Source organism: Ammospiza caudacuta, chromosome 7 (assembly GCF_027887145.1).
Source record: "Ammospiza caudacuta isolate bAmmCau1 chromosome 7, bAmmCau1.pri, whole genome shotgun sequence".
NCBI lineage: Eukaryota > Metazoa > Chordata > Aves > Passeriformes > Passerellidae > Ammospiza > Ammospiza caudacuta.
Genome location: NC_080599.1, coordinates 5,745,037 through 5,768,361, shown reverse-complemented (window position 1 = coordinate 5,768,361; position 23,325 = coordinate 5,745,037). Strand labels below are relative to the sequence as shown.

The 23,325-nt window shown below is 50.1% G+C and overlaps 1 protein-coding gene across 1 annotated transcript; it reads left to right on the top strand.

The window, feature by feature from the left end:
• Positions 1-11,540: 11,540 nt before the first annotated feature.
• LOC131559603 (olfactory receptor 14I1-like) lies at positions 11,541-12,473 on the top strand. Its single transcript, XM_058808021.1, has one exon. The coding sequence runs from the start codon at positions 11,541-11,543 to the stop codon at positions 12,471-12,473; it is 933 nt and encodes a 310-aa protein (XP_058664004.1).
• Positions 12,474-23,325: the final 10,852 nt, after the last annotated feature.

The window sequence follows — 23,325 nt, the reverse complement described above, 5'->3', positions numbered from 1 at the left end:
GCTGAATTGTGGAATAGATATCAAGGTGGGCCAAACGCGAACCTCACAGAAGGGCAGTTAGCAGGGGATCCTCCAGATGACAACCCAGGGGAACAAGCCGTGTGGCTTCCACGAAGAGTGTTAAGCGACATCAAAGAAGCAGCACGAATGGCAATCATGCAGATTACACCAACAGGAGCTCCAGATGTTCCGTTCTCTTGCATCAGGCAAGGTCCCGCAGAACCATTCATGTCGTTCATCGATCGACTCACGCAAGCCGTGGATCGACAAGTGACGATCGAAGAAGCGAAGAGGCCTCTCTTGGAGAGCTTAGCTTTCAGCAATGCCAACCCGGATTGTCAACGGGTGATTAGCGCCATGCCAGGACGGCCATCCTTGGCAGAGATGGTGGAGGCATGCAGCAAGGTGGGGACACCTCAGCATGTCGCATCGATTGTGAAGAATGAATTAAGAGAGGAATGGGAAGAACAGATAAAGGGACATTCAGAGAGGCAATCAGAGGATAAGACATTAGAAAAAATACTATAAAAAATACTCCATCAACAGGACAAGAACATCAACAAAGTTCTTGCATTGATGCAGAAGAAGAGCAATCCCCCCAGGAGGACAGTGCTACAAATGTAGGGAGTTTGGGCACATGAGAAAGAATTGTCCACGAACACATACGCCAACGCCAGCACAGAAAGCGGAAAGGCCAATTTGTGCACGGTGCAGAAAAGGAAGACACTCTGTGAAAGAATGTTATTCCCAGACAGACGTGGAAGGAAATCCATTACGGCATCCGGGAAACGGCAGAATCAGAGCAGGAAATTGCCAGCGCGCTCAGACACAAGTACTGGCGGTGTGACAAGAACAGACAGGGCAATCATCAGTGAGCGACAAGCAGATGCCCTCAGCAAAACCCTCAGTCGATTCCATAGCGACCCAGACCTCCTCCCACCAGGGGCACAGTGTGCATTGGCAGCTTCAAAACTAGTATGCTTTCTAGATGAAAATCATGCAGAGATACCAACGGGTATCCGCGGGGATTCATACAAAAAACAAGATATCTTGATAGTTGGGCAAGATAAATGCAGTATCCTTGGGCTCATAGTTTATCCAACCGTTGTCTCAGCGGACAAAAATACAGAATTGACAGTTTTGGCAAGAGCGCTTCGTCCACCATTGACTGTACCGGAAAATACTGTGGTTGCGAGAGCTTTCGCCTTGCCGCCACCTTGGAGAGGTCATGTCAATCTTCGACAAAGAAGGTTTCCCTATGAAGGAACATGTTGAAGTACATACAACATGGGTGAAGCACATAGGTCGAGATCGACCCACGCTCACGTGCCAATTGACATGTGGGGACAGGACGATAGCAATCAGAGGTATGCTCGACACAGGGGCGGATGTAACGGTAATATCGTACATCTTTTGGCCACGCAGCTGGAGCTTGGTCGCGCCCTTGGGTTCTCTCTCAGGCATAGGGGGAGCATCTCTGTGTCTGCAAAGTGAGAATTCTGTCGTTGTCACGGGACCAGGAGACAAGACGGCGATCATTCGTCCTTTTGTCATCAAAAGCCGATCACAGTCTGGGGTCGGGACCTTTTGGTACAAGGGGGCTCGAAGATCGAAGTGGATTTTTAATAGGGGTCACTGTGGCACTCGCCACACTGAAGCTGACATGGAAAACAGATGATCCAGTTTGGGTGGATCAGTGGCCCCTTGAGCGGAAAAAGTTGAGTGCTTTGAAAGACCTGGTCCAAGAACAATTGCAGAAGGGACACATCAGGCTAACAGACAGCCCTTGGAATTCTCCAGTGTTTGTCATCAAGGAAAAGCTATCGGGCAAATGGAGATTGTTACACGATCTCAGGAAGATCAACGAAGTCATAGAAGACATGGGACCACTTCAGTTGGGACTTCCATCTGTCTCAATGATTCCCAGAGAATGGCCGCTTGTGGTCATTGACCTCAAGGATTGTTTTTTCAGTATTCCACTCCATCCAGATGATGCTCCGAGATTTGCCTTTTCAGTTCCGAGTATCAACAAGGAAACGCCTCTGCAGCGGCACCATTGGGTCGTTCTTCCACAAGACCTAAAAAATTCTCCGATGATCTGTCAATGGTACGTGGCAAAAGCTGTGGCAACAACGCGGAAGAAATTTCCAAAGGTGAAGATCATTCATTACATGGATGATTTGCTCATTGCAGCGTCAACACGACAGGAGCTGCAAGAAGCTCGTGACTGTGTGATCACAGAGGTGCAAAAGGCAGGTCTGGAAATCAGCATTTCGAAGATTCAGGAGGTTGCGCCTTGGAAATATCTAGGGTGGAAAATTTCAGAGAGAACAATAAAACCTCAAAAAATGGAGATCAGCACTAAGATCAGCAATTTGCATGATTTGCAACAGCTTTTGGGAGAAATCAACTGGATGAGGCCAGTTTTGGGAATCACAAACAGCGACATTCCAGCGTTGCTCGATCTTTTGAGAGGAGACACAGACATTCGATCTCCCAGGACACTCACGCCAGAAGCGAAGAAAGAGTTGGAAAAAGTCACAGACGCGATACAGAAAAGGCAGGCACATCGATTTGTTCCAACGTTGCCTTTTAAGTTGGCAGTGCTGGGGAAGAAAACACAGTTCCATGGTTTGATCTTCCAATGGGACAAATCGCAAAAGGACTCTTTGATAATCATAGAGTGGATTTTCCTACCACACAGGCCCGCAAAAACAATTCTCACAGATTTGGAGATGGCAGCACAAATCATCATAAAGGCGAGAACAAGGTTGCTGACAATGGCAGGAAGAGAATTCTCAGTCATCAGATTACCTCTGAAGCAAGACTATTTCGATTGGGCAATGCAACAATCGAAAGACTTGTTAATCACGTTGTTAGCATTCCCAGGAACTTGCACAGTCCATTTTCCACAACATAGAATACTACAATCACAAATATGCTACAGAGCGAAACCAAGAATAAGTGAAGAACCTTTGGACGGGATCACAGTGTTCACAGATGGCTCAGGGAAGACACACAAGTCAGTGATCACGTGGAGACACTCAACGACAGGGGATTGGGAATCAGACATGAGGATGGTTCAGGGCTCTCCACAAATTGTGGAGTTGGCAGCCGTTGTCCGAGCATTTCAGTTGTTTGAACAACCTCTCAATCTGGTGACAGACTCTGCATATGTTGCGGGTGTGGTCAAGAGATTGGAGGGTTCGCTCTTGAAAGAAGTCAGTAATGAGGTTTTATACTCATATCTGAGAGCTTGAAAACACTGCTAGAAAGCAGGGAAAAAGGATATTTTATCATGCACATTAGAGCGCACACAACACTTCTGGGGTTTTTAGCGGAAGGGAATGCTCGGGTGGACAGGTTGACAATGACCATTTTGCAAACACTGCCAGACATTTTTGAGCAGGCAAGATTAAGTCATGTGTTCTTTCATCAGAATGCACAAGTGCTGATGGAGTCCTTTTGTCTCACAAAGAGTCAGGCGAGGGAGATCATTAGTGCTTGTCCAGACTGTCAGCTTGTGCAGCCACCTTCTTCTACCGGAGCAATCAATCCGCGGGGACTGCAAAGTCTTCAATTCGTGACAAGCTGATGTCACGAAGTATCCATCCTTTGGGAGGCTCAAAAATGTTCATGTTTCTGTAGATACATTCTCAGGTGCAGTCTTTGCTTCAGCACATGCAGGGGAAACAGCAGACCATGCTTGTTGACATTTTCTGCAAGTATTCGCATCATTAGGTGTGCCTCAGGAGATAAAAACAGACAATTGTCCAATGTATACAGGCAGGGTGCTTGACAGATTCCTGAAAAGATGGGGTGTCAAACATACGTTTCGTATTCCACATTCGCCCACAGGTCAGGCAATCATTGAAAGAACACATCACACCCTGAAATCCCTTCTGGACAGACAAAGAAGGGGTGAACCAGAGGCAACACCTCACATGAAATTAAATAAGGCATTGTATGTGTTGAATTTTCTAAATAGCTCATCCTCAGAACCTAATCCACCAATCGTGAGGCATTTTCTAAACAGCACACAGGCAAAGCTAAGGGAAAATCCTTTAGTTTTGATCAGAAACCCAGAGACAGGACAAATAGAGGGTCCTTTCAAACTAATCACTTGGGGCAAGGGTTTCGCTTGTGTTTCCACAGATCGAGGTCTGAAGTGGGTGTCGGCACGACACGTGAAGCCATTCCGAACACGAGAATGCTGATCCGAGAAACAAAGAGATGAGTACTCAGAAGTCGAGACTCAGACTGCAAAAGGCGACTCAGAAGAGAAATAAAAAGAAACTAAGGACTTTGGAGATTTTTCTTTAAGGTCTTGAGTGGAAAACAAAACAATGATTTCACACAGAAGTGAAGTCATGACTTTCATGATGCTTATGTCCATCATTTTTTCATTCATTGCAATAAGCAATGGGGAAAATTTACCTATTAGTCAACCAAAGCAAAATGTATGGGAGACTTTAGCTCAAGCAGCGAATCTGGATAGTATTTGCCTGACACACTGGAGGCCAGGGAAACCATTTTCAGCATGCATGGTTGGATTGCCAGTGGATGAATGGCCAATTCCAGGGCACTCCGCAGTTAACATTTCGCAGGTCATTAAAGATCCTGTGAAAGAGTGGTGTGCTTGGACACATCTACTTCCTGTGGCTTCTACAGAACCTCAGGAATTGGAGATTTTTGGGTCCATGACAATGGAACTCTGCATGCAGTTTGAAACTCCGAAGGTCACAAAGGCAAAAACTATCGATTTGACTCCCAATCCTGAATTCTATAAGAATGCATCATCATGGTGTAAATACACAGAGAAAACTGCCAGAGGATCGATCCAAGTCCCAGTGCAATTGCCACGGGGTTTGTTTTTAATTTGCGGGGACAGAATTTGGCATGGCATTCCTGCTAATGCCACGGGAGGTCCATGCAGCATTGGGGAAATTTCAATGTTATCGCCTGATTTGAACATGCTAAGAGAGAAAAAGCGCAAAGAAAAAAGATCAATACAACATTATGCGGCAGATTGCAATGACGAAATATTTTCTTGGGACAAGGCAGCGAGAATTGCTACAGCAATCTTCTCACCTCAAACAGCATCAGGGGTAGCCTTGACTCAAATTGACCGCATGGGTTGTTGGTTGAGCAAACATGCGCAGTCTGTGTCTGTCGCGTTGGATGACATGTTAAAAGACATCAGTGGTGTAAGACAGGCGACTCTTCAAAACAGAGCGGCAATTGATTATCTATTGCTCACTCATGGACATGGGTGTGAAGAATTTGAAGGGATGTGCTGCATGAATCTCTCCGATCATTCAAGATCAATTCATGAAAGTATTCAAAACATAAAGGACAGCAAGCATAAATAAGCTTGGCGAGATCACAGGATCATGGATCGATGATCTGGTAGAATTCTTTGACATCTCTCCCATATGGAGAGGAATTTTAAAGATAGGATTCTATATCTTAATAATTCTCCTAGTCCTCATACTTGTTGTCCCATGCATCTTTGCATGTTTAAGACGTGCCATGAGTCAGGTAGCAAAAGAGGTCTTTTTAGTGCAAACAGAAGGGGGAGATGTGGGATCTCAGCACCTCAGGACTGATATGCCGAGTCAACAAGACCACCCTTGGGGGGCTCGGAGGTCCTGGAATGTTGCCAGAAGTGTCTGGTGGCTGGACTTTGATCCTGCACGGGAGACGACACCTGTATGAGGATGGGAGGATTTCACTGGGATAAATGGTGAAGGGATAAGTTAATCAGAGTGTGAAACACAGGGTTTAGGATTTCTGTACAGGGGGGTCTAGAGAAGTAAGATGGAGGAATTGGGGCGTGTCCTGTCCTTCTTCTTCTTCTTCTTAGCCTCCATCTTCTGTGGTGATGGTGGCACTTTGGGATTGGTTATTACTAAAAGTGCACTGGTCAATAAGGGTGAAAGGTATTGGGGAAAATAGGTAAATATTGTATACGTAGTTTTGAGTATAAAGATAAGTGATCGCCCTGGGGGCTCGCAGTGTGCTCATGGCTGGCTTGCTGTGCGGACCTCTGTCGGGCCGAGAGAAAATCTTTTAGATAAAAAACTAATAAACACTGAAGACCAAGAAAACACCTGAAGCCTCTTTTCGTCCTTTGGAGCGCGGGCTGCCCAAGGCCATCCCCGAGCCTTTCCAGGTCATTAAAACAACCGAGAAACCAACACTCCTCCGAATTTGCTCTAAACCTGGACACCTGGTCCCAAGGGGCTAGTGCAAAGTAGTGATGCGGTAGTTAGCCCAGCAGTAACTCAGAGTCAGCCAGATTTTACCCCAAAAGAATTGGGCATGAGTTTCAAGCCCTGAGAATCATTTGTTTAACTTAGGGTGAGCTTGAGTGTTCCCCCATAAGCCTTAAGTGTTGCTATACTAACTTGTCCAAGTTTTACTCCCTTACTGGTTACTTGTTTTTTCCTATGTGGTTATTGTTCTAGAGTGTTCTAACCCCAAGTTTATATGTTGTTGCTTTTCCTTTGTCTCGGGTCTTAGGATTCTGCCCCTTGTACTGTTCTCGACTTCTCCATGTGTATTGTTTTTCACCCTGTGTTATTAAAGTTCCTTTTAAGCAACTCCATTGATCCTGCTCCTTTTCATTTTCACCACCCTTGCCCTGAAATCAGGGACCACAGAGGTTTGTCACAGCTACCCTCATTGGGACATTTGGTGCCTGAACTGAGACCATGACATACAGGGCTCCCTGTGTCAGTCACATCAGCTGGGGTTAGCTGATGGATAGGCCAGTGCTCCCCAGAATTTTGAATTGTGCCAGGCCTGGCAGATTCATCGTTACTTCAAGGGACCTTGCCCAGGATCAGCAGGGACAGCGATGGTTTCACCTTCATAGGATTGCAAGTGGGTTTGGGGAAATGCAAGACATTTATTGCCCATTTTGCCACTGTGTTTTTACAATATGCACCCACTTCCCATAATTGATTTGGGGTGTTCTGGTGGCTCTTCCCCATAGGGCAGGGAAAGAGAAAAATGGGTAGCCAGATGTCCAAAGTAGAAAGGATGCTTTAGTAGATATGGATGCTTTAATTCTCACTGATCAGGACATAATATTTTCAAAGAACAAATAAAAATAAATTATGAGGTGGATCATTAAAAATTTTCCAGATGCCTCTGCTGATGATATCCATACCACTTAATTTTGGGACTCAATGGAAGTTAAACTGTACAATTTTTGATCAAAAGTGACCCCATTGTATCCCACATGCTCCCCATCTTCCACACCACCCTGAGTCACTCCAAACTCAGGACCTCCCCTCAAACCTGCCTTTCTCAGACCTTCCACGATGATCCAAGATGGCAATGGCCATGCGGTCTTGGAGCATCATGCCCTTGAGACTCAAGATGGAAGGAGCCTGAATGTGGCTTGGGAGCCCAACCATTCTCCCTCCATCTTGGCTTCTCCACTTCCTGCTACACAACCTTCTCTTCCACCCTGAACGAACCTCCAGATTCTATTCCCACAACTGCGGGTCATGCCCCCACTGTCAATCATTCCACCTCCACCCTGGGCCATGCCTCCAGAAGGCCAGCCTGGAAGTACGCCATCCTAAATCAAGGCCCTTCCTCCCCAAAACCTGACAAAATGACAGTGCCCTTTGCCTCACCCTCCAGCAAAAATGTAACCTCCATGGTCACAGATACTAAGCCCAACAGTCGCACTATATCTAATCCAAATGTTTCTCCTCCAAGTTATTCTTCCTCCCCAGAAGACAGTTTGGACTCCTCACAGCAACCTCACCCCTCAACCCCAGAAGATCCCTAGGAAAGGATCTGGAAAGAAGCAGTTAATGAAGGAGAATGGAAAATATTCTCAAAACTTCTCATTGCCCTGGTATGTTATGAAAGAAGGGGGCAGAATCCCAGCTATCAGCCATTGGTTTACGGGGATATCATGGATCTGTTAGGGCAGCTAAAGACCAGAGGAAGAACTTAAGCTTGTTTTAATGGCCTAATGAGGGCCATGTTTACAGCATGTATCTTAACCCCCTATGATTTAAAATATATTATGACCATGTTGTTGTCACCTACAGAATACACCCTGTGGGAAGGGGGATGGAAGTATTTACTAAATCAATTAATAGCAATGACTATGCTAATAATGAGGCAAGAGCGGAACTGACAATCAACCATCTAGCTGGAGAAGGACAACATAGCCTACCAGATGACCAAGCAGCAAGTATCCTCAGAGAAGTATGGGATGATATCAAAGAGATGGCTTTGAAAGCTTTAATCCAGGTATCGGATCGCAGCACCCTCAATTTGGACTACCTTGGGTGGCTGCAGCTAAAGCTTTAGGACAATCAGACCATCTTGGGTGCCTGTTAAGTAAGCAAGCCAATGCTACCTCCCTCACATTGAGTGGCCTGCTCTCAGACATAGAGACCATCAGACATGCCACCCTGCAGAACAGCAATAGAGTTTTTACTCTGGGCACATGGGCAGTGTAGACTCTGAGGGCATGTGTTGCATACACCTCTCCATCCACAGTGAGTCAATCCACAAGAGCATTCAGGTACTGAAGGAAGGGTTCAAGAACCTACAAGTGGAAAACAAAGGCTGGTGCAATAAACTCTTCCAATCCAAGGGACTAAAGGGTTGGATGATGTCTAGCTAAAACAGGACATTTAATTTTCTTAGTTGTTGTTGTATTGTTCATTGTCTCATGTTTGTTTAGATGCTTTTAGAAAGTCTTACAAAATTCTTCAGTTCTGTCTTTGTTGTAAAACAGGAAGCGGGAAGATACCCAACACAGGATCCTCATGGACTCCTTGGAGGAGAGAACTGGAGGTCAGAATGGCACAAAAACCTCTCAGAGACTCAGTGTGGGCAAGAAAATCCTTGAAAGTACCTAAAAGTATTCTTAAATCCATAAAGTACCTTAAAAATCTTGAGTATCTCAAAGCATTAATGAGCCCCACTGAGTGTCAGTACAAAGCTCACAAGGGACTCGTTAAAGCAGAAAATTGGGACTATGATTGCACAAACTTCACACAGAGTCTGTATCAAAAGGGAAACACCAAGTACCTTAAAATAACTGAAGTACCTTGAAGCATTAATGAGCCCCACTGAATGTTGCTAGTGACTAAGAATCTCAAGGAACGAAGTACAGCTGATAATTGGAGCCATGATTGCACAAACCTCTCAGAGACTCCAAGGCAAAAGCCAAACCCAAAGTACTTTCAAAAACCTGCAGTCCCTGCAGGGAGCATTAAGGAGCCCCCAAGGCCATTCCTGAGCAAGGCTCCCCGGGGACTCCTTCCAGCAGATCCTTGAGGCCACTGGGATGTGGGCTAGGGGGGGATGCTGAGGGCAGGACAAGGGGCTGACAGTGCCCAGCCTGGCTGGGGCTGTGACAGGAGGCCCCAGGGCCTCAGGACATGGTGTCTCCTCTCAGCTCTTGGTGGCACAGACCCTGCTGTGCCCCAGGGCACCAAGACTTGGCTTCTCTTTGTGCCCTCCTGTCATCACTGCCTCCCGTTCTCTGCTCTGCCTGGGGCCTGGGGACACTTTCTCAGTTGTGTCCCTCACTGGGACCCATTAAAAGTCCAAGAAACTTCGGAGTTGGATTCTGACTTGGAGTTCTGGAGAGGTTTCTTCAGCTCCCTCTCAGGGACTGATGTTCAGGGCCTGAGCACAAAGCCCCAGAGGCTCATTAATGTCCTTGACTGTGCTGCTGAGCTGGGCTGGGCTCCTGGCACAGAGGCAGCTCCTGGAAACCAAGCAGAGCTTCAAAAGCACATTTCTGTTGATGAGCAGCTCTTCTGCCAGCGCAGTAGGGCTGGGGCACTGCCTGCAGCCACGCTGGGCACAGCACAGAGGCACAGAGAGCTTCAATCAGTCAGGGCTGGGAAGGTGCTGAGAAGTGCCTGGGGCAGAATCACTGCCAGCCCTTGGCACAGGAACCTCGGGCTGCAGGACAATGCAGTTTCAGATTTTGGAGCCATCCCCTAAAGCTGGAACATCCCAGTGCCTACAGACCCTGTGAGTACAACTCTGGGTATTTCTGGGGCAGGGGAGGTGAAATGCTCATGAAGTTCTGACATGCTGAGGTGTTCTAAACAGTCATAGAATATTTCCAAGACAATGATTTTGATAAAAAAATGAAGAAATTTACAAAGGCTAGGTATTAAGTTTCCAACTATTGGGGCATGGCAGGGAGGGAGGGATAAATATTAGTGGTTTATTATTAATTATGAATTTTCACAATTTCCCGAGAGATCTAAACTGTTCCTTTTAGTGATCAATAGTTTCACAGGCAATCCCTAATATGCTTTCAGCCACTCTGCCCATGGAAAGCACCAGCATCACCTTTACTGGACCCATCAGGCTCAGTCTGAGCAATCTTTTCTCTAAGCTAGAAACAGAACCTGCCCCCAGCCAGTGCCCTGCAAACAGGCAGGGTTCTGTCAGGCCAAGGAGAGTGCACAGAGATTTGGGGTCTGTGAGTGCTGGTATGGAGAGATCAGGCATAGGGAAACACCTGCAGGAAGAAAATCTCCAGGAAGCAGAGAGTATATCAGGAAAGGAGAGAAAACAAAACCCAGAAATGCTGTGGCAGGGAGAGTTTAGAGATGCCCACAGGACCCCCTCCAGTGCAGCCCTTCCCTCGGAACAAGCCCCCTCCCTCCTGTGCCCCAGCCAAGCCTCTGCCCTCAGGGCTGGGACTCCAAGGCGTGCAGCCCCTCCTGTGCAGGCAGAGCTGCAGCAGAGCCGTGGGGCAGCTCTGCAGCCCCGGGCCCAGTTCCTTCTGCAGAGCACAGGGCTGGGAGCAGCTGCCTGGCACTGGGGGCTCTGGCAGGGGGCACAGCTGGCTCAGGGTGATGCTGTCCCCAGCACCCGGCTCTGGGCAATGCTGTCAGTGCAGCCAGGGAAAGAGCTGCATCTTCCTCCATCCAAGGCCATCATAAGGACACTTGGAAGACTCCCTGAGATTTCAGTCCAAGCTGGGAGCTCCAATCCAGGGTGCAAACCTGTCCTAGAGCATCTCTGAGTTGTAAGATTGATGTGGAAAGGCAGAGGTGTTGTGACACTGAAAATGCTGTTGGGTTGGTGAAATGAGCATCGTGAGTCCTTGGCTAAAAATGTGGAACTGGGCTTTGGTGGATCCATCTGCTCTCAGCAAAGATCACGTTATCTTTACAAAAAACTTAGGAATGAGCATATCCTCCATTTAGGAAAAGAGAAAGCCGAGATAAACTCAAAACACAATCAAGTGTGACCATCTCCCTCCAGTCTCCACTCATTATCGTGCCTCAGGGAACTCACTCTGTTATACCAAGGGCATGCTAAGGGTTTCTGATATCCTAGAATAGCAGGAGAGACATGGGGGCAGCTTAAAAAGAAAACCTCAGAACTCTGAAACAGAGAAGCATGTACGTGTGGGTTACAGAGGAGGGTGTATGGGAAATGGCTTTGATTTTGCTTACAGGTATCTCTTATAACTCTTCACTGTCCTTTATCCATGAACAGGTCCCCATGTGCAGCCACAGCAAATGTCCAACAGCAGCTCCATCAGCCATTTCCTCCTGCTGGCATTGGCAGACACGCGGCAGCTGCAGCTCCTGCACTTCTGCCTCTTGCTGGGCATCTCCCTGGCTGCCCTCCTGGGCAACGGCCTCATCATCAGCGCCGTAGCCTACAGCCACCACCTGCACACACCCATGTTCTTCTTCCTGCTCAACCTGGCCCTCAGCGACCTGGGCTCCATCTGCACCACTGTCCCCAAAGCCATGCACAATTCCCTCTGGGGCATTAAAACCATCTCTTATGCAAAATGTGCTGCACAGCTATTTTTTTTTGTTTTCTGTGGAACAACAGAGCTTTCCCTCCTGACTGTCATGTGCTACGACCGCTACGTGTCCATCTGCAATCCCCTGCACTACGGGACCCTCCTGGGCAGCAGAGCTTGTGCCCACATGGCAGCAGCTGCCTGGGCCAGTGCCTTTCTCTATTCACTGATGCACACAGCCAATACATTTTCACTGCCCCTGTGCCATGGCAATGCCCTGGGCCAGTTCTTCTGTGAAATACCGCAGATCCTCAAGCTCTCCTGCGCCAAATCCTACCTCAGGGAATTTGGTCCCATTGCAGTAAGTGCCTGTTTAGTATTTGGCTGTTTTGTGTTCATTGTTTTCTCCTACACTCAGATTTTCAGGGCTGTGCTGAGGATCCCCTCTGAGCAGGGAAGGCACAAAGCCTTTTCCACCTGCTTCCCTCACCTGGCTGTGGTCTCCCTATTCCTCAGCACTGCATTGTTTGCTCACCTGAAGCCCCCCTCCATGTCCTCCCCATCCCTGGATCTGGCCCTGTCTGTTCTGTACTCGGTGGTGCCTCCAGCCCTGAACCCCCTCATCTATAGCCTGAGGAACCAGGAGCTCAAGGCTGCAGTGTGGAGACTGTTGACTGGATGGTTTCAGAAACATTAAACTGCTGGCCAATTTCTGCATAACACTTGTAATAAAAGTGATCTTTGATACTTCTTGTTGGTTTGGTTGTGGTGATATTTTTTCCCTTGTTTTAGGTATTCATATTGTTCACAAAGAAATGTCATTGTTTGTACCAATTCTCATTTTGTTTCTCTCCACCTTCCCTGTGGACACAGACTGTCAATGAGGGGCTGCACTCTAGGTGGCTTTAAATTAACTAAAGGATCTCCCAGTAAAGTTTTCTGCAGAGATGCCCTTTAGTTGCCTCTTGGGAGCTGCAGCAGCAATGTCTGTGTGCAGAGCTGGGGGCAGATCAGTGCTGGCACAGCAGCTGTGCCCAGCAGCAGCAGCAGCAATTGGTGTTGCCAGTGCTGCTGCCGTGGCCCTGCCCCGCTGCCCTGGTGGCCCTGGTGTTGCTGCAGGGCCTGAGTGCTCTCGGGGCCGGGCACAGCCCTGGGGGTGGCAGTGCCGGGGCTGCAGCAGGGACAGGCCATGGGCATTGCTGGGGCAGCGCTAACGCCTCAACCGAGGCCCTGGGGGCTCCAGGCTCCTTGCCCAGGCTCTCTTAAGAACACACCCAGTCCAATGCTCAGCACAGAAATCCCCATGAGCAGCCCCAGGCTGGCCGTGGGCAGGCTGAGGGCAAACAGCATGGCTGGGGCTCTGCAAGGGCCCTGGGGGAGACGGGAAGGAGCAGCAGAGCAGGGGCTGATCCATCCCCAGTGCACTGCACAGCCCAGGGCAGGGCCCCAGAGCGTCCTGATGGAGCTGCCAACAACATCCCCCCTCTGCAGCCCTGGCCTCTCTCCCAGCTCACACAGGTGCCCCATCCTTTCAGGCACAGACACAGCAGCACTGGCTCAGCAGCCCCTGTTTGCATTGCACAGAGCAGGGGGAGCACCCCCATGCTGTTGCTGTGGGGACATGAACCTGAGGGAGCACAAATGCCATCAGCCCCTGGGGCCAGCAAGGGCTGGAGGACACCACCAGAAAGTTTGTTCCCATCAGCTGGGAGTTTCCTGTCCCACTGCAGCTGCTGTTGCTCAGAGCCAGGGCTGCCTGGCAGCCACCCCCAAGCAGCCCAGAGCATTTCCTTGGCTTCACCTTTGTCTTTTGTCCTGGTGTGACTTCAGGATTTGTCTGCAGGCTCCTGCAGTGCCTGGTGCTGCTCCCTTGCCTGTCGTAGGAAGGGGATCAGGACACCAGATGGTTCATCACAGGTCCAGTTTATTAAAGAAAGCATCAAACACTTAGAGAGTAAATAATAATCTTATGAATATTCTGTAAGCCAAGCAATCTATTGGTTAAACTATACCATGAACTCTTCCTCATTCCTTAGGGGTTACATCTCTCTTTTCTCATGTCTCTTTTACTCTTTGTTATCCTACTACAGCTAGGCCCAAGGACACACTATCTAGCAGGTGCAAAACTTGGAATTAGCCACGGCTTTGTATTTTTGCAGTCTCTAGTCACCTAAATTTCCCAACACTTGCCAGAGGCACCCCAGGCCAGGGGGGCACATCTGGGCTGCTGTGTCTGGCTCTGGGGCTCCCTGTTCTGGGCAGTGAGGAAGGGCTGCAGAGGCTCTGCAGGACTGACAGGATGGGCTTTGGGGCTGGCAGGAGAAGCTGAGGGACCTGGGCTGCTGCAGCTTCTGAAGAGGAGGCCCAGGGCTCATCCTGCAACTGCTACAAGGGTGCTTTCAGAGAATCACAGAATCAGTCAGGCCAGGCTGGCTGATCTCCAGGTCATCCTGGAGATCATCTCCAGGATCATCTCATTGGAGATCATGAGATCCAACCTGTGTCATGACAGCACCTCGTTTCCCCTGAGCCTCCTCTTCTCCAGGATAAACAACCCCAGCTCCCTCAGCTGCTCCTCACAGGACTTGTGTTCCAGACCCCTCCCCAGCCTTGTTGCCCTTCTCTGGACACGCTCCAGCCCCTCCATGGCTTTCCTAAATTGGGGGCCCAGAACTGGACAAGCACTCGAGGTGTGGCCTCACCATTTCTGAGCACAGGGGAAGAATCCCTGCCCTGCTCCTGCTGGCCACACCATTCCTGATCCAGGCCAGGAGCCATTGGCCTTCTTTCCCACCTGGACACACTGCTGGCTCATGTCCAGCCTGCTGTCCCTCACTCCCTGCAGGTCCCTTTCTGCCTAGCCACTCTCCAGCCCCTCTGTCCCCAGCCTGTAGAGCTGCAGGGGTTGTTGTGGCCAAAGTGCAGGACCCAGCACTTGGTCTTGTTCAACCTCACCTTGTTGAATTTGGGCCCTGGATCCAGCCTGTCCAGCGCCCTCTGCAGAGCCCTCCTATCCACCAGCAGATCCACACTCACACCCAGTTTGGTGTCATCTGCAAATTTGCTGATCTTGGACACAATCCCCTCATCCAGACCATTCCATGCAGGCATTGAAATCCACGCTGGCTGGCTGTGATCCCTCGGCCATCCCATGGGTGCCTTGTGATGGCACTCAAGGTGATCTGTTCCATAACCTTGCTGGGCACCCAGGTCAGGCTGACAGGCCTGGAGTTCCCCAGCTCCTCCTTCCAGCCCTTCTTGGGGATGGGCTCACATTGGCACCTCCAGTCCCCTGGGACCTCCCTGGTGAGCCAGCACTGATGGTGAATGATGGAGAGCAACTTGGGGAGCTCATCCACCAGCTCCCTCATCCCCCTAGGATGGATCCCATCTGCTCCCAGAGACACCTGTGAGCATCTGAGTTGCTCAGCAGGTCACCAGCTGCTTCCTCTTGGATTCTAGGGGTCTGTTCTCTGCCCTGTACCCATCTACCAGCTCAGAAGAACACTTCTCCTCAGGACAACCTGTCCTAATATTGTAAACTGAGACAAACATGCTGTTAAGTAGCTCTGCTTTTCCCTTATCTTTAGTTACTATATTGCCCACTACAATCAATAAAGAGTAGAGGTTCTCCTTCTCCCTCCTTTTGCTTTATGTGCTTTTTCACAAACTTTTTTTTTAAAGGATGGGCCAGGTTAAGTTCTCATTGAACTTTCACCTCTCTAATTTTCTTTCAGATAATCATTGGACATCCTTAAACACTTCCTGCATTGCCAGTCCTTTTTACCCCTGAGTTCTCACAAAAGCTCCATGGGCAGCAAGGCCAGTAATTATCCTCACTAGGATCATTTTTTGGCTCCCTGCTACAGGCTGTTCCTTCCCCTTTAAAATTGTTTTCTTGAACTGTGTCGGTCCTTCCTGAACCTTTTTGATTTTAAGGGCTCTTTCTCTTTAAAAGAACCGGTACCTGATTTGGTACTCCCCAAATCTGCATCCTAAACAGGCCAAAGTCTGCCCTTCCTAATTCCCGTGTAGAAGTTTTGTTGCTGTCCCTCCTTCTTTCACAGAACATTGAAAACTTGATTATTTCATGGTCACTGCCCCAGGCAGCCTCCGAGCCCCACATCTGCCACCAGCCCTTCTCTGTTTGTGAACAGCAGCAGACAGAGCTTTCCTTGGCAGTGTGAGTGTCACCAAAAATTTGGTAAAACAGAAAACTCCTTAACACCAATGCAGCATTAAGAAGCAGCATTCTTTATTCAGCTGGATGCATGGGGGATAGCTCCTCCCAAAGCTGTGCATGCTGAGTGCAGGAAAGTTTCTGTTTATTTTCTGTATTTTGCACATTTATTCATTCATTGTCCTAAACTAAACCTATATATGATAATCATTTCCCCAAAATCATTCACATATTTCCCCTCCCCTTACCCATGTGTTCTTCTGTCCTGGGGTGGTCTCTGGTGGTTGTGGACCCCAATGTTCTGGCAGGCCTTGCTGAGCTAGCAGAAAACTGAGGCTGGTGGACATCCAGTTCCCCTTCTCACACAATGGGCATTGTGTGGTTTCCATAGGCCTGGGGCTTTGGAGAACAAGCTCCAGGTGTCAACTCACCTGGCGTAGACAATATATCATATGGTAACATGAGGTCACAGATGAGGCTATGACATCACAAAGTGGGTTAGGTAAGGTGTTTGAGCAGCTATGACATCATATACTGCCTCTGTGACATCACAGAGCCAGCTGTGACAGGGCAGAGGTCTGACATTCCAGAGCCGACTGTGACATCACAGATTTGGCTGTAACATCAGAGACCAGCTGTGTGACATTAGAGAATGGGCTGTGACATCACAGAGCTGGTTGTGACATCACAGAGGGGCTGTGTGACATCCCAGCAGGGCTGTGTCAGGTCACTGGGTTGGTCACTCCACTCCAGCTCCCCCTCACAGTTTCTCCCAACAAGTCCAATGCTGTTCATGCCCAGCTGGGTCCCTGTCCCCCAGGATCCCTCCGGCCCACCTGGAGCCACAGCCTCCACCAAAGGATGTTCCATAGGACCCACCCCAGAGCCTGACATGGGGACAAGGGGCCAGGGCTGTGTGACCAGGACATAAAGGACAGGGATTATCCAGGTCACTGTGGCCTGGTTTGGGTTCCCCAGGCTAGGAAAGATGTCTGGCAGCTGGAGCGGGGTCTGGGAAGGGCCTCCAAGGTGGGGCTGGAGCCATTGGGCTGTGAGCAGAGGCTGAGGGAGCTGGGCTTGTCCAGCCCAGAGCAGGGAAGGCCGAGGGGCTCCTCATCCCAGCCTGGCAGTGCCAGCGAGGAGGGGATGGAGAACACAGAGGCAGGCTCTTCACAGGGGGGCTGGTGGGAGAAAAAAGCCAATGGGTGGAAGGGGAAAGAGGGGAGATCAGCCAGGGCATGAGGAGATGAAATGAGTCAGGCTGCTTTCAGCATTTCCTCAACACCAAGAGCAGCCTGACCTCCCATCTCCATCCACCACTGACAGCTTTTCAAATCAGGAATTGTTGGAGCTGTTTGGCACCCACTCCAGGACGAGCATCCTGATACAAGAACTTAATTGTTCTTTTGTCTGAAATTAATTTTAGTATGGAAATCACCTGTGAATGGTGGACTCATCAGATGCTGCTGGAACATTGCACATATCTCAGGGAGGATTGTGATTGTTATGAAATGGTGTCCTGTTCAACTGGGGCCTGTTTGCCATGAAGAGAAATTTTCTGTGCCTCAAAGTGTCACCAGTTCCAAACCCCCCAAAAGACACAAAAGTGATGAGTTGTGGTTCCCACTCCAGTGGTATCACTTGGACCTCCCTCCATAGCCAGAGCAGAGCTCCCTTATCCCACAAAGTCCCTGGCAATGCAGGGATGAAGGAAACCGGACAGGCTGTGGGGATCAGGGGCAGGGTAGGGCCAGGGATTTGGGGTGGTTGTAAGCCCAGGGTAGGACCCGGCCCTTGGCTGTGGTGAACCTCATCCAATTGTCCTGGGCCTATGGCTCCATCCTGTCCAGATCTATCTGCAGAGCTTCCTGCCCTCCAGCAAAGCCACACTCCCACCCAGCTTGGGCTCACCTGGGAACTGACGGAGGGTACTCTCGATGGCCTCATCCATATCAGCAATAAAGAGATTGAACTGACCTAGTCCCAGTTCTGAGCCCTGGGGACAGCCCTGGATGTGACTCCATTCCTCAGCTGCTCTGAGTGCCAGGGGTTGGATGAGGGAAATGGTGGGGAGGAGATAGAGACAAAGTGTGATTGATTGTCAGCCATGAAGGGTCTGGATTTTCATATCTGTTCAAACTGCATGAAGAGGTGCTGGGGATCAATATCAATTGGACATTGCTGATATCAATCTATGAACAAAATAAGAAAACAGGAAAAAACAATTCTCTCTGCATTGTTTTAAATACAGTATATTCACATTAAATAGACTTCTGAAATCTGTCTAATTAACCAAAAACCACTTTTATTATTTCCAAGGGCTTTTCTTGTTCAGGTGTGTTTGGAACAAATATTTATTAGCCTTTTACATTGAATTTCTGAACGGAAGACCTCAAGAAAAAAGAGGCCTCTGGAGAAATAAAATTCATCATCAACCTCCAAGTGGCTGAGAACCCATCCCCATCAGGGCAGAAATGAACAGAAATGGGCACAGCTTTTTGGCTGCCCCAGCTTTGGCATGGGCCCTGGGCCTGGAGCAGGAGCAGCTCTTGAGGGCCCCAAGGCCGCAGCTCTTGTGCTGCCCTGGGCAGATGGGATGGCAGCAGGGGATGCAGAGCTCTCAGCACCTCAGGCAAAGGGGAGCAGGGCAGCCAGGGAGCTTCCTTTGGCCTTGGCCAAGAACCTTCCCCCATGGCTGAGGCTGAGTCCTGTGGCAACTGCAGCTGCTGCTGTGCCCTTGCCAGGGCCTGAGGCCGTGGGGCAGTGGCCAGAGCAGCCTGGCCTGAGCAGAGCTGTGGGGCCAGAGCTGGATGGGCTGGGCTGGGGAGAGGCTCTTGTGCTGACCAGAGCTCAGGGCAGCTGGCAGAGTTTGAAGGGAGCTGGGCTGGACTCAGAGAGCCTGGCCCAGAAACCATCAGTGTCCATCTCAGCCTGGCTGAGCGTGCAGGGGCAGGACTCAGGCCAGGCCTTGTGGGGCAGGGCCAGTGCCTGTGCAAGGAATTGCAAACAGGCAAGTGGCCCAGAGAGGAGGCTGTTCTGTGCCCTTGGTGGCATGGACAGAGCAGGGAGGGGGCCAAGGACATTTGCCAGCACCAGCCTCTGTGCCCATGCATTGGCAGCCCTGGCTGCTGAGCCCAGCTTTGGCCTGGGCTGAGTTTGGCTGTGGCCCAGCTCCATCCTCCTGTGGGGCTCAGGGCCTGTTCCCAGCCATGGCCAGACCTGGCTGCCTCTCTGCTGGCCCAGAGGCCGGCAGAGCCCGGGGCAGGGCTGTCTGTGCAGCCCCACAGGTGCCAGGGGCTCTGCAGGAGCTGGCAGAGGCTGCCCAGCAGGGAGGCCATGGGGCACAGAGCCCAAAGGCTGCTGTGGGCACCATGGCACAGGGGCCGTTCCCAGCCGCAACACTCCTGGCCTGGGCTGGGCCTGCACAGGGGCTGAGCCACCATGGCTGGGCCAGCACAGGGCCACAAAGGGGCCACGCAGCCGCTGCCGGGGCTGACAGCAAGGCCAGGCACACACAAGCAATTGCTGAGCATGGCCTGTGCTGGCCAGGCCTGACTGTGCCAAAGGCAGAGCTCAGCTGCCCTTGAGTGCTGCAGCAACAGTCCAGAGCCCAAAGAGCCTCCATGGCTGTGCTGGAGACCAAGGCTGCAGGAGGGAAATGCAGGGCTGCTGAGAGATGGGGAGGGCATTGAATTCCAGCACACACCTCAGCTCTCTGATGATCCCGGCACCGTGCTGAGCCCTGTTTCAGACTGGAACAGAGCAGATGTTGATGGGTGAGGAGCCCTGTGGGGTTGTCAGGGACCTGCAGCTTACAACGTGCTCTGCTTTCCCTCAGGTGCTCTTGGAGTGATGCAATCCCAGCTGGGTACCACAGGGTACAAGTGGCCCTGCCTTTTCACGGGCACATAGCTGATGTCTGCCTGGAAAGGGGCACAGCTTTTAATACCTGTTAGTTTCATCATATACAGGCAAAACTTTATCATCTGGGTCATTTGAGTACTGTTAAGAATTGGCAAAGTTTTCCCACCAGGAACAGGGTTTTTCTGGAGGTGTACAGATAGCAGGAGAAGAAATACTGATCTTGCCTTCTACTGGTGTCACCAGTATTCATTCTATTATATAAATCTCTCTTTTCCATTTGGGGTTTCAAGCTCTCCTATTGAAATGGCCATGTCTAAGGACATCTCTTCACTAGACAAGCTGGATATTTATGCTTCCCATTGCTCCCAGATTTCCTCCTCCAGATGCTCTCTGGTCATTCAAGTGCCTCTCAACTGACTGGCTTCATGCTTTGAGCTGCAGGAAGTTGCCCAATCATTCTGAAGTGCAAATAAATATATCAATAATCAACATCTTTATTGTGTTTATATCTATCACAGAACTGCCTTTTCTTATGTCTTTGTCTAAAACTGTTCCTGTACAGAAATCCCCTGGGGATGGTGGACAGGTCAGATGCTGCTGGGACATCATGGAGAACTCTGTTTGCTGCAATGTTAAACTGTATCCTGTTCAAATTGTGGTTTTTTGGCAAGAAACCCTTCTGTGCCCCTGAATGTCACCAGTTCCTGAGCCCAAAGGACACAAACCTGATAAGTTGTGGTTCCCACTGCAGGGGCTCTGCACAGGAGAAATCTTCATCCCCTTTCATTTTTTTCCTCCCTCTGGGCATGGAGGGAGCTCCTGACTTCAGCCTGTGACTTGTGTGTGCAAAGAGAAAATCTGGGCAGAATCTAGGCAGGGAGGGTATGGGGGGACCTTGAGATCTGTGCTGGGCACAGAAGGTGTTTTCCACTGCTCTGAGAATGTCTGCTGTGGAAAGTGGATTTAATATCCAGCAGAGAAATGACTTTTGCATTTGATGGAGCTGTGCCTTCCCTTGGCTTTGTTGGCTGACAATAAATGAACAGCCCTCTGTGTCTCGGGCAGCTCCTTCTCCAAGGAAAGCAGGTGGGAGCTGGAGCCAAGGAGCTGAAAGCTGCAGGTGCAGCCTGGGCTGGAGGGAGCTCAGATTTGCACAAGGCTGCTCTGAGTGCCAGGGCTTGGATGGGGAAATGGTGGGGTGGGTGTAGGGACAGAGTCTGATTCACTGTCAGCCACCAAGGGTCTTGATTTTCATATCTATTCAAATTGCATGAGGAGGTACTTGGATTCAGTGTCAGCTGGAGATAGCACATACCAATAAATTGACAGGGAAAACCCCCTAAATTTGGCCTAAGTAATCTTTTCTCACTGTCTTTTAAAATAGAATCTATTCACCTTGAATAGACTCCTGGAATTCATCTAATTAACCACAAAAGATTTGAAAATTAAAATCAAATTATTCCCAGAGGCTTGGCTTGTTAAGGTGTTCTGAATGTTAATGAGCCCTGGGACACTGAATTCCTGCACTGAAGAGCTGAAGGCTGAACAAGCCTCTGGAGCAGTGAAATTCAGCAGCAGCCTCCAAGGTGCTGAGGATGTCAGCAGCCCCCACTGAGGCCATCCCGGCCCAGAGACCGTGGGGGAATGGGCAGACAAGAAGAGCATCCCTGGGGCTGGGGCAGCACAACTCAGAGGCACCAGTGGCTCCAGCTGGGAAATGGAGTGTGGAATGTGGCTGGGAAAGCCCTGCCTGGGATGGGATAGAGGCTCTGGGGGGATTGGGGTTCCAGGGCAGGGCAGGGCTGGGGTTCCAGGGCCAGGCAGGGCTGGACCTGCCCCTTCCTCCCCCCCACCCCTGACAAAATGTTTTCAGCCAACAATCTCCAGTCTCTTACAACAGGGAATGTTGGAGGTGAAATCCCAATCTTGGACATGGACACCTGGACTAGAAGGACAGTTCTTTCCCAAAGGAAGGAAAGCACAGAGCCTTCCCCAGAGTTTTGGGGAGAGATGAAAGGTGACCCTTGTGAAACCATTACCAGCCAGATTTGTCCTGACAATCTTCCTATTGGAACAATCTCTGGATAAATGGAATTTTGGAGGTGAAATCCCAATTCTGGCCATGGGTGTCTGGAGGAGAAGGCCAGTTCTTTTCCATGAGAAGGAAAGCACAGAGCCCCAGTATTTCCATAGCAAATGAGGAGACTCTTAATGTGCCAAGGTCATCTGGACCAGTCAGGCACAATCGCCTGTTGATTACAAGAAGACCTGCAGTGTCACAATGGACCCTTGGTTCAATGAAGTCCAGCATTGTCACAGTTGTCCCTATGCTTCATAAGGCCCAGTGGTGTCACAATGGTCCCAACGAATCCATGAGGCTTTGCAGTGTCACAACGGTCTCAGTAGCTCTCCAGGCCCCACAATATCAGGTGACTCCTCTGTTCCATGAGCCCTGAAATGTCACAACGGCCCTTTGGACCCTGGGAGTTTCTAGTGTCACAATGTTCTCCTTTGGGTCAACAGTGTCACAAGGGACCAATTATGACACAAGGCCCCACAATGTCACAATGGTTGGTTCCATGCAGCCCTGCAGTGTCACAAAGGCCTCTTGGTTTCACAAGGCCCCACAGTATCACAATGGTCCTCTTGGTTCTGTAAGGAACCCCAGGGTCACAATGGTCTCACTGGTTCCATGAGGCTCCACAGAGTCACAGTGGACCCTTGGTTTGATGGGGCCTGCCAGTGTCACAATGATCCCTACATTCATGGATCACAAAGTATCACTACAATTCCCTTGGTTCCATGAGGCCCAGCAATGTCACAGTGGTCTCCATGATTCCATGAGGCCCCACAGTGTCACAATGGTCCCTTTGTCTCACAGGGCCCCACAGTGTCACAATGGTCCCTTGGTCTCACAGGGCCCCACAGTGTCACAGTGGTCCCTTGGTCTCACAGGGCCCCACAGTGTCACAATAGTCCCTTGGTCTTACAGGGCCCCACCATGTCACAATGGTCCTTTGGTTCCATGGGCCCTGTGCTGCTGCATTCCCCCTCCCCTTCTCAGGCCGCCCTGCCAGCTCAGAAATGCTCCTTGGGCCTCGGCCTTGGCCAACAGCCCCTGGGCTCAGCTCCTCTGCAGCTCATCACAAACACTGTCTGCTCCAGGCACTGCTGCTGCCCAACCAGCTCCTGGTTTCTGTAGGAGCAGCCTTGGGAACTGTTTTTGTTCCCTCAGTGGCACAACATCCCTGTTCTCACACTGCCAAAGAAAGCTGTTGGTGCCAAGTGCGGCCAGGATGAGCCATTGCTGGGACTGAAGCTCCTCCTTGGGGCCCTGCAAACAGCGCTCCAAAAGGAGCCCTTGGAGCTCTCCTGGGCCAGCGACTCCCTCTGAGTGGGGCCTCTCCTAGCCAGGAGCTCTCCCGTTTGCTGCACTCGGGGATCCTGAACAACGATGGAGCCTGGGCCGATCCCTCCACTCCTCCAGGCTCAGCCCTTTGCCTGC